At 32.2% G+C, this 11,722-nt stretch overlaps 2 protein-coding genes across 2 annotated transcripts; both read right to left on the bottom strand.

Annotated features, from left to right (window-relative positions):
* Positions 1–169: 169 nt before the first annotated feature.
* LOC18037361 (probable serine/threonine-protein kinase PBL11) lies at positions 170–2,881 on the bottom strand. Its single transcript, XM_024180387.1, has 7 exons — positions 2,668–2,881; positions 1,848–2,051; positions 1,671–1,739; positions 1,330–1,389; positions 1,181–1,243; positions 792–1,114; positions 170–686 (listed from the first exon to the last, which is right to left on the bottom strand). The coding sequence occupies exons 1-7, from the start codon at positions 2,879–2,881 to the stop codon at positions 213–215; spliced, it is 1,407 nt and encodes a 468-aa protein (XP_024036155.1). The 3' UTR covers positions 170–212.
* Positions 2,882–7,744: 4,863 nt separating this feature from the next.
* LOC18037398 (NEP1-interacting protein-like 1) lies at positions 7,745–9,616 on the bottom strand. The gene is made up of 5 exons (XM_006425304.2): positions 9,202–9,616; positions 8,662–8,840; positions 8,459–8,542; positions 8,194–8,361; positions 7,745–8,080 (listed from the first exon to the last, which is right to left on the bottom strand). The coding sequence occupies exons 1-5, from the start codon at positions 9,353–9,355 to the stop codon at positions 7,958–7,960; spliced, it is 708 nt and encodes a 235-aa protein (XP_006425367.1). The 5' UTR covers positions 9,356–9,616; the 3' UTR covers positions 7,745–7,957.
* Positions 9,617–11,722: the final 2,106 nt, after the last annotated feature.

Below are 11,722 nucleotides of genomic sequence, written 5' to 3'. Positions count from 1 at the left end.
TTTTCTTTTTCTTTTTTTTTACCTGACGGTGGTTCGTCTTCAATTAAATACTCAATACTATTCTATCATTACTTTGATAGCATATGGTAACCAAAAATCTAACAAAATTTTGATGAAGATTGAACATGATATTTCTCTTGTCAATATAAAAAGAACAATTCATCCACTATCAGTTGTCTCTTATAAATCTATAGACACTTAATGGTGCATTACTAGAGCTCAACTGCATATAAATCCTGTTCCCTACTTGTTTCCTCTCTTATTCCTCTCAAATTTTCCTTATCAACATCAATGCTGACTCTATCGGTCGCAAAAGCCCTCAAGCTTGAGCTTTGAAAGGACTGGCTATCCATCTCTATCCGAAACCTTTGGAATCCAACACCGTCTATGCTCACAAAGCTTTGAGAATAATCACGATCGATTGAAAATCTTCGCGAACCACCAGTTGATCGTCGAGATTCCTTTAAAGTTATAGGCATTATGTTACTGAAATTATCAGATGAATGAAGAGCCTCCTCAAGTTCTTGCCACACTTGGGTCATTGTAGGTCTCTCTTTGGGTGATTTGACAACACATCTTAGGCCAAGTTTCCCCATTTTTAGCATGATCTCCTTGTTACATGGCTCTGTTAGAAGATTAGCATCCAAAATTTCTTCAATGTTTCCACTCTCTATGCTTGGCCTTGCCTGCATTTAATTTTTTTTCCCCAGATAAAATAATCAAATTTTATAATGAAACAGTTGTAAACCACCACACCCACTATTATTAACATTTAAATTTAAAATGCTTACCCATTCAATGATGTGATAATTAGGCTGGTGTCTAGTTGTATCAACTGCAGGCCGAGCAGCAATAAGCTGCAGAAGGATGACGCCAAAGCTATAAACATCACTGAATTGACTTAAATGAAAGCTTGAACAATATGCAGGGTCCAGATACCCTGGTGTCCCTTTGATTTGGCTACTGACATGAGATTGATCGCCAACTGGTCCCATTCTTACTAGACCAAAATCAGAAACCTTGGCTTCATACCCCTCTCCAATTAAAATATTACTCGGTTTTATGTCACGGTGGATTATGCTTGGCGTTATCCCATCGTGCAGATGTGCGATTCCTGTGTTAGAAGACAATTCATGTTACTCTCATCACGTTAACGTCAAGCACATGTCCGTTAAATTACCTTTAGCAGCTCCGATAGCTATGTTGACCCTTTGCCTCCAAGTTAGGCTTCTTCCTCCTCTCCCTAGTAAAAGAGTTAAAAAATAAATAAATAATGGGAATTCTTTTTGGAATTTTTGTGTTTGTGATAAGAAACTAGGTGGAATTTACCTGTGATGTAGTCAAGGAGAGAACCATGCGGTACGTATTCATAGACCAACGCTTCCGCACCTGCACCGCTAGCTTCTGTTCTTTTCAGAAAAATTGACCGTATATTGTGTGTGTGTGTGTGTGTGTGTGTTGCAGTGGTTACGCACTTTGGGAATTTACTTTTTCACCAGTGAAAAGAGAACCAAAACAGATACGCTTTTAGAAAGCTCTTAGCTGTAGTAAGCCCATACAATAAAATTTACAGCTTTTTCTCGCAATTCATTTGTAGGGCAATTTGTAAGGTGTAATATTTATATGCTTGTAATTAAGTTGAAAATTAAATGACTAACAAAATGGCTTACCAGCTTCTTCACAAAATCCAACCAAACCAACAAGGTTCCTGTGCTTTACTTTAGAAAGCAGCCTTACTTCTGTTTCAAGAAAGTTTGGAAAAGAAAAAACAAATCAACTAACCGTATTTTTTTTTATTGTTGTACAAAACAAAATCATTATCTGACTTGATTTCAATTGAAGCTTACCGTTTCTAAATTCTTCAGCACTTTGGTATGAAGCAGCATGGGCTCTCTTAATTGCAAGTGCTCCTTCTTTATCAAAAGTCCCTTTGTATACATTTCCAAATGCCCCAGAACCCAACAACCAATCTTCACTGAAATTATTAGTAGCCCTCTCTAACTCATCCAACTCAAAGCGCTTCAACTGCAACCTCTCAGCTTTCAAACGTCCTAATTAATTAACACAATTGACTAAGTAATTATCTAAGAACAACGTGCCCATATATACATATATGAGTTTTTCTCTAATACGGATCTCCTTATTTTTTTTTTTTCATGCGTACACAACTTTTAAAACATGGGTTTAAGAGAGTTAGATTTTAACTCTTTTAAATCGCACGGCTTTATAATTTATTCAAAAGTAATTTTCTTAAACCGTACAATTTAAGAGCTTATCCGCATTAAAATAAAACAGAAAAATCCCTTAGAATTGAAAAATATATACTGACATCATTAATTGTACAATGAAAAATTGGACCCATATCCATATGCATGTTTGAATCGGCCTGGATACGTGTAGCACTCAGGCTTTTTCGGTCTATACATGCACTGAGGTATGAATTTATTAGCTAGGGTAAGTACTGGCTGATCTGATAAAGAAAAGCATTCATGTGACGTTGCAGATAAAATTTTGGCAACGGGCAATGGCCATGAAAAAGGGACATTTCACAAAGTGCTTGCTCTAGCTGAAATCAATATAAATAATATCCTCTAACATGCATTTTTCCAGTGGAAGTTTTCCCGAGAAAACAAGATTAATGTAGTAATGTAATGTAAAGTAACTGACCTTTGAGCATGCGTTTTTGCTTGAAAATAGGCAAAAGCTTCCTCCATACAAAGAAGAACAAAGAGACACCCACCAAGATTGAAAAAACGGCAATAATAATTGCTCCCCACATAAATTTATGATTAGAGTTCTCCTGATTTTTAGATTCCTCTGGGGCATTTCCAAATGCAGAAGCTGGTGAATTCGCAGCAACCAATAAGTTTCTCTTCAGCATTATCTCTATTTCTACCTATGTGTAACTTGAAATAAAAGTAATAACGTGGGTTGATTCCTTTGCAAAAAGAAATGAAAAGATTCTCCGTTGATTTAGCTCTTTCTCAGTGGTTTCATTTTCACTGGGCGCCTTTGCAATATTCACTGTACGTACGTGCTCATACTCCTTTGGACGATCAATTTGCTTAATTGAAGGCGAGGAAAGAAAGATCAAGAAATTTACGCAAACAATAAAGTTCTTTCACAAAATGCCTGAACTAAATTCACTGCCGGCAGACCATATAATTTCAAAAACCAAGTCCAAGTATATTCGGAGTCACTCTCTCTATCTCTTTAGTCCATAGACTTGGTCTAATTAGGACGGCACATGAGCCAAAACAATATGCATGCAAAGAAAAATCTAATTAATTATGCTGCGTGCATATTCGTTTATCATTATTTTACAGTAAAAGTGTAAAACATCCTCATTTCTCAGCAATACAATAGTAGTCAATAGTGTTTTGTTATGATCTCAGTTCAAATCCACATTTTCTCTGGTCTGAACCAACTTTTCGAATGATTTTCGATATGTGTGTGTGTGTTATAATATTCCAGTGAATTATTGTATTGATGATGCGATTCACAGTGTGTAGTCTGTACTTTCGCTCGTGGGAAGCCCTTGTTGACAATGATGACCCTTTTTGTTAATCCAAATCGTTTTTATTTAGGTCTTAATTGGTGATTTCTGGACATAACAATAATGTTATTGGTGTAACTAAACAGTTTTAGTTAATTAATTAATTAATATAACATATTTTGGATCCACATGGTTGAAAAAATAGAATACTAAACATGTATCCAGACGCTTAGATTACATTTCTAGCTATACCAAGATAGGGATATTAATCTATTTTACTTTTTTCAGTGGAGGCAACCAATTAATCAGCAGGGTAACAACCATAATTCATTAATCTATTTGTATGATTGAAATCACAAGTTTGATTGCGCCAGGAGGTGGTGTCGTTTACTACTTGCTTTTTCTATTGATTTCATTGTCAAATTTTGCTTTAAAAATTATTGTTTTGGCTTGATTTTGTATGTTTTAGATAGTGTCTCGCGAGTTGTCGCTAAGTGAAAAATTCTCATCAAAATAGAGCCAAAGATGTGTTAACAAACAAGACAGATGCACGCATACATATGCCAAATAACATACGGATAAGACTTATACCCCCATATTAATCATTTTTGTATGCTGGGATTTCAATTTGTTGTGCAAAATCTTCTTGCTTAACTACGCTGTTCTAAGTGGGACGAACTTATGTTCATCTACGTTAGCGTCAGTCAATTTTTTTCAATATTATCTTTTTTTTTTTGTTCCCCCTCTTCCTATCACATAATTTTATTATGTGATGACAGAAAAGCGTTTTAATGGGGGTACTTTTAGTAAGGGGGGTTTCAGAGGCGTATTATTAATACTTAATAGCACCACTCTTTAATCAATTTCACATCTAGCAAAAAGCAGGCTCAATCTGGTTGCTTTTCAGGAGCAGCACTGGCCGATTGAGTAAATTTATCAAGATGAAGTGAGTGCTTGGTAGCTAGACCCAGACATGTCATACAACCTCCATTTCTAACAAAATACAGGATGAATCTGAATCTGGTTTCTTAAGCCAGATCATTAGAGTAAGAACATTTCCTGATCCTGGGCTAGACTGAATTCTAAACACATTATGCGGTATGATCTTCGACTGAATCCCATCCAAGATTCAATTATAAAAGGCAACAAAACTTGAATCTTTTGCTATCCGAATGCCGAGGTTTGTTTTATGTATTCGTGGATTTAGTTTCAATTTTCAACATTCAACTATGGCGTTACTCATTATCGACAAAACCTGATGTTAAACACTTAATCTCGACTAAGAAATTACTTTGTTAACAATTATTGTCAATAATGGTTTCGTGTATATTTTTGCCATAAAATGTGAGGTGACAATCCCTCCAATCATTAATGGGTAAATCAAACATGTGACAAGATCACATGATCTTTACCCCTTTGTTGAAAAGAATTAAATTGCTAGAAAGTGAATCAAATGGGACAAGTTGGGGGTGATTCAAGAAGCATCGATTCCATGCAGCTTCAAGTAAAACCACAAGAATGAAAAAGACATCGTGTGGTGCAAAAAATGACCTGCGTTGCAGAAAATCAATTGCAAACAGTTCATACGCGAGTGTGATGGATACCTTCAAGTTGAAATTAAAATACAGACTTTTTAGAAATAGATAGTTCTAGGTCTAGGGGTGTTCGCGGATTAAATTTTGCGGATTAAACATCAATTCATATTCGATCAATGATTTTACAGATTATAAATTTTTTATCCAATCCAATCCATAGATTTGTGAAATTCAATCAAAATCTAATCCATACGTCTGCGGATAGGATGAGGTTTTGACCCAATCCAAATACAATCAACTATTTTGCATATTGGTTTGAGGCTTAAAATTTTTAATCATGTCATATCCACAAACTAGCTAAATAAATAAAATTAATATAAAAATAATTTTACTACCTATCAAATTCAAAATTAAATAAGATTTAAATAAAGCTAGAAAATACATTCAAAGTTTCAAAATATAACACAAAAAAAAAAATCTCTTTTGTTTAGATCAATTCATGAAAATTAACTACTTAGGAAACTATATTTTTATTTTATATTATTATCGGATAAGATATAATATGTTGTTAATGTAACTATATTTTAACTTATTTATTTATTAGTAAGTATAATGTCATACTTACAAAATTATTTTTTATTAAATAAATATTTTTTATTTTTTTTACAGATTCACAGATTTTTGTGAATTTATATATGTAAATTTATATTCAATTCACTAACTGTGGATTTTTAAATTTTCAATATAATCTAATCTACTAATTCACGGATTGAATTTCTACAAATCAGACGAATTGAGTAGATCAGATTAGATTTTGAACACCCCTAATTCTAACTCCAGTTTTTGGAACGAACATTCAAATTCCTTTTCCAATACTACACAGTAACAATTGAAATTAATTTAATATGTTAAGTAATCATCTAAATACACGATATTCACTGATAGAACGTTAAAAAGGTATTTGAATGTCAAATAGATGAATCTCTGCCGGGGGGTTTTAACTGGTAATTCGTTAGAATAAAATTTAAAGGGTTAGAGACATTTTCCCTGGAAAATACGAAAAGTGAAAAAAAAGAAAGAAAAAAGAAACACTAATTTTTAACAAAAAATTTTAAATCCAGTAGCCACCAGCAAGAAATTGCTCAATAATGTTTACTCCGATGAAGGAATTAATGCAAATGAAGTTTGAGAGGTAGAACTGGACCAGTTGTCTGAAGTGAAGTAGGTGCACATAATGGCCGATTTCACTTTTTCCAATCTTATGTCAACATGGACCGATACAGGGGCGACAAAACGTGGCGGATTCTAAAAAGGTTGCATGTCGATTTAAATGCAGGTAGATGGGCGAGCTAATGGCAGAAATATTTGATTTGGTGAATAGAGGCCACAAGTCATTTAATTTTTTGTCTTGTGGCTTCACTTTCATGTACGAAGTTATTTATGGCCTTTCTTTAGCTTTTTTTTTTTTTTTGGTCCTTTTTTTTTAATATTTTATCTATAGCCTCCCTTTTTAGGTTTTAGTTCAGTGCGAAATTTTCTGGGGATCCCAGAAATCTGATTTAACAGTCTAATTTTAGATTCGTTTCTTTAATGTGGCATTTAATTAAAAAAAAAAAAAAAAAATCTATTTGTTGCCAAACTTAAAGAAGCAATGCTTTACATTAAAAGTATCAAACCTTAAAAGAATCTTATATTATGATTATGAAAGAAAGGATCTTTTTCTTGGATGTGGATTTAATGCTCAAATGCCTTTTTTCTTAAGTAATTTTTTAAAACTTCCTGATTAAAAGTTATTAAATAAGAATACAATATATAAATAATTAAATTTTAACCCTACATTATTGTAACCATACAAATCACTAACTCTGGGTTCAAATTCCTTCTTATATATGAATAATACCGTTTCATTACAACTAAGATTAATATGGGATTCAAATTCCTCAAACACAAACCACAAATTAAGATTATAACCAAAGAAATCAAATTAAAAAAAAAAAAAAAAACAGGTATGAGATGTTTTATTATAGGTCATCGGCTTTATTATGAATCAAGGACCATATTCTTCATGACGATGAATCATGGGCCATTTTAAGAGGAAAAAAATGAAAAAGAAACTGCACATTCAAAATATCCGACCAAACCCTATCAGCATCCTTGAAAATATTTATTGCAAGAAATCAATAGCATGTTATCCTTACAGTAAAATAAATGAGAACGAGCTACTAGCTCATAATATAGTTAATGAACCAGAGAGCCCTTCTTCAGAATAGATATTTTGGTAGAGACTAGAGTGAGATCTGGATAAGTTTCGAATTTTCATGCGGTGGAAACTGTGATGAGGCATGGGTAGCCATGCCACATTCTAATATATTAATGATACGGGGAAAGGAAAAAATACAGGTCTGTTTGGGATTTAGTCACTATCACTAATCTCCGGGCAATCCGTTATGAGTTTCATCAAATATTTAGTTGTTGTGCTCTCAAAATTAAGTCGAATCGCCACAATCATGCTCATGCATAAGATCTCAACAGCAATCCAGCAGCTCATAACATCCTTCAAGATTCAATTTGATTTTGCTGATTCTAGACCAATTGCAAGCTATAACAAATGGGGACTTCCAAAAATTTACATCACCCATTAGCAGACGGCTCAAACATCGATAGCTAAGTTTTCTCAGAATCAGGGAAGGGAAAAAGAAATGAGATATGGACGGAAGAAAGAAGCACACTGTTAATTCAAAATTTTATACATATGGCTCATCAAAATACATCGACCCATAGTGAGACAAGGCGCCCAGCTACCACAGAAAGGGAGTGGCTACATATTTAATGAACAAAATACAAAACATCTAATGGTAATGAGTGTATAAATAAGTAAAAAAGAAATTTTGGATAAAGTTATTTACAGAAAAGAAAATGCAACACATTACAGATCCCTCCGACATAATGGGCAAGAAGCGTGCCCAAGGAGCCACTTATCTATGCAAGGTATGTGAAACATGTGATGGCAATGAGGCAAACTTCTAGCTGTTTCACCAAGCTGAAAGTCCTGAGCACACAAAGAAATTGAATTAAACAGTTTCTTGGCAACTAATTACTTTTAAGAAATCAAATTGAGATTACAAAAAGTGGATTGAATGAAGAATAACAGTATGGGCGAACCTGAAGGCACACTGAACAAGAAGCTCTCTCTCCAGAAGCATCTATGTTGTTCTTGTCAGTAATTGTTATCTTTGGGATCTTATCGACTGATTCTCCTGTTAAACCTTTTGAAAGGCCAGTGTCAAAGATGTTGGGTGCCTCATCGAAGCTTACTTCAACAGCTCCCATCTGATACAACAGATATATTAAAACCATTAACACAATATAAAGAATTCAAGAATTGCGGCATAATCTTCCAACAGTTATGATTATCACAACAAAATACCTGACTCTGCACAGCACTGAGCATGGCTGGACCAATTCGCTCACGCACAAGTCTCCCACTTAGAAGGCTGGCAATAACATCGATCTATACAATTTGGAAAAGATCATAAATTGGTTATTTAACATGAAACTTGAAGATCAATTTGTGGAATCATCAAGTTGGCTAAGCAGATAAGCAACAATGACGCTGGCTAAATGGCTCACCAAATACAGGAGACACCCGATCCCAGACTCATCTGATTGCCAAAGAACAAGGGAAGATTCAAATACTTCAATCGAAAACACAGCTCCAGATATTGCCCCAACTGCAGCCCCTCGAACAAACCCACTCTCAGTTTCCTGTCCTATTAAAGCTCCAGTCATGGCTCCCAACAACGTGCCCACTGCATACAGTACACAAATGCCATATAAGATCCGTATGCTGGACATGGGGGAAGATTATGCACAGAATATACTTTCTTTGTATGCTAATTGATTCACATAATTGAAATTCCACAAAAATCGCAAGCATCAATTTTCCCTATTTATCTCATTTCCTTTTGGCTAAACCAAATCTAAAATCTAACCATATACAATCAAAGCTATATCCAGATTTATTTAACCAAATCCCAAATAAAGCAAAAACCCACATCAAACGACATAATCAAATAATGAAACATACCATAAAGAAAATCAACAACAATTAATGAGAATTTGAAGAGCAATCACATAATGTTTGAACTAAAAAAGAAAGAAAAAACGAACCTAATGCGAAGAAGAAAGTGAAGATCGCAGAGAAGATGTTCCCAATAACAGCAGAAACCGCAAAATTGCAGAATTCTTTAACCCTTTCAAAGAAATTGCCACACAAAGACAACGACGACATAGAAAAACGAGAAGGGTATGCATAAAACTCCATTATTTCTTTTGGTCCAAAGCAAAGATTTGTAACAATTGAATTCTCGTTATGCAATACAATAAAAGACTCAAATGAGCTGCTTTTATTTATAAAGAAAAGAAAGAGAGATGGGCATTGGTATTGGCTTAATACTTCGTCCCTAAGAGAAAATGAAAAGAGACGGTATCAACCAACTCGCATTTAAAGCTTGTTTTCGTTGAATACAGGACCCTTTTTGTGAAAGAAATATCTGAGCTTTATTAATTAATAATTAAATGAAAACAATTTTTTGCGCTTTTTCAATTTTTCAAAGACAGCCAGACGCCAGAAATTAGAAACTTGGTTTGACGATTCCACAGTAGAATAAAATCACAACAGTGATTTCAAATTAGAAATATACATGGCAGTGGTTAAGTTACATTAGTTTTACGTTAGAATAGATTATCACATGATGATAATAAATTTAATATTTATTTTTATGATCCTGAGATCATCTTCGGTGTTTCATCGTGGAGCTAATTCAACTTAGTCATATATATATATTAATATTAAAATATTATTAATAATCGTCTTATGATGATAATAAATTTAATATTTATTTTTATGATCGTGAGATCATCTTCGGTGTTTCATCGTAGAGCTAATCTAACTTAGACGGATATATGTATATATATAAAGTAACTTAAATTTTTCTGATAAAATGAATTATATTATTGACAATGGGGAAGCTTTATTTTATTTGTTTTGAGTTAGAGCTAATTTTAAGAAGTGTTTTAATAAGCTTTCGTGAATATATCTCGAGTAGGAGAGAGTGCAATAAGAAATTAGAATTAAGAAAAAGTTTAATTCCAGTGGGCCGACAGTCGAATATCTCTTCGCCCCGTATTCGATGCCGAGGGTTTAAAATTTCTTCATGTATGAGGAAGTTTATTTTGGTTTTAAATCTCTTGATTAGCCTTCCACTTTAACAATTAATAGGTCTATTAGGTCCCTACAAACATTAGGCTAAACTTAAATCCTGACAAATATCTTAAGCTGTATTTATTTCCGTAGTGTTAAATTTTTAAAGGGAAATTCTCTTTGAATCCAATTTACCCTAACTATCATTTTTTTTTTAATTTTGAGGATAAAAAATCAGTTTATAACTGGATTATAAAAAATATTATCTAAATTTTGTTAAATTTATTATTGTTGGACGCCAGAATTCTCAGGTGAAGTTATGTTATAAAAAAGTATGGAAATAATATTGTAAAATAAAATAAAAATATTTTATATAATTTAACTCTTTAAAAAAGTTTTACAACCTCTACTCCATTTTGAGATTCTCCCAATAGAGGCAAAACAACCTTTTTAATCACTAAAAGCTCTTACCCAATTGAAATCAAATATCATTAAACCAACTGAAAAGAAATTTTAATATTATAAATATAATAAGTATTTTCAATAGTAAAAAGTTAAACTTGTTGAAGTAAATAACCTACATTGGTTGAGAAAAGTCATCAGACTAATGACCAGTTTGATAGTACTTTATTTTTTTAAAATAATTACTATAGTTATATTGTAAAAATAATTAATTATGAAGAAAATCATTTAGATTTTTGGTAAAATTTATTTTTAAAACTGGTGTAAATTTAAAAAAACAGTCATATGTATTTGATAAATTTTACTACTAAAACTGCTATAAGAAAATAAATGATTAAAATTGACATAATCTTAAATTAAATATATTTATTCATTTATAAATATTTATATATAATATTTGTTTTATTGTGCATACACAATAATTGATAACTAAAATAAATATTTTTATTTTATTTTTTTTCTCAATATTATTGTTAATAATAATAATCTCTTTAAATCTCTTAATTGTATTTTCTAACTAATAAGGATAACTTTAGATTTTTATAATACCAATGAAGATATATCTATATAATTATATTAATTATAAAACTTATTCTCAAATCAATGAAAAGTTACTCATTCTCTACCTTTTAAAATATGCTTAAGATGTGGATATTTTGCTAAAAGTAATTTTTGAAAAAAATTTCCAAACACTAAAATTAACTTTAAACTTTTTAAAATCACTATTAAAACTTCCAAAAAGATTCAAAACGGATCTTAAAAGTATAAGCTTAAGACAAATATCTAACTTCTAAGTAATTTTTAAGTATAAATTGAGCTCATAATTTTTAAAAAAAAACCAAACTCATGCACAAATAAAACCAATATTACATCATTATATAACAAGGACCAATAAAAACGACCATCGTACACGGGATCTGGGGAAGCATAATAAGCTTTTATAAAACTAAACATGTACATTTGATACGTGTAAAACGAACGATGCTCGTGTCAGTTAATATAAATGAAGTAATAATGCATTTTTGA

The sequence above is a fragment of the Citrus clementina genome, unplaced genomic scaffold (genome assembly GCF_000493195.1).
Source record: "Citrus clementina cultivar Clemenules unplaced genomic scaffold, Citrus_clementina_v1.0 scaffold_7, whole genome shotgun sequence".
Lineage (NCBI taxonomy): Eukaryota > Viridiplantae > Streptophyta > Magnoliopsida > Sapindales > Rutaceae > Citrus > Citrus x clementina.
The sequence above is the reverse complement of the archived record's forward strand: the minus strand, read 5'-3'. Positions and strand labels throughout refer to the sequence as shown.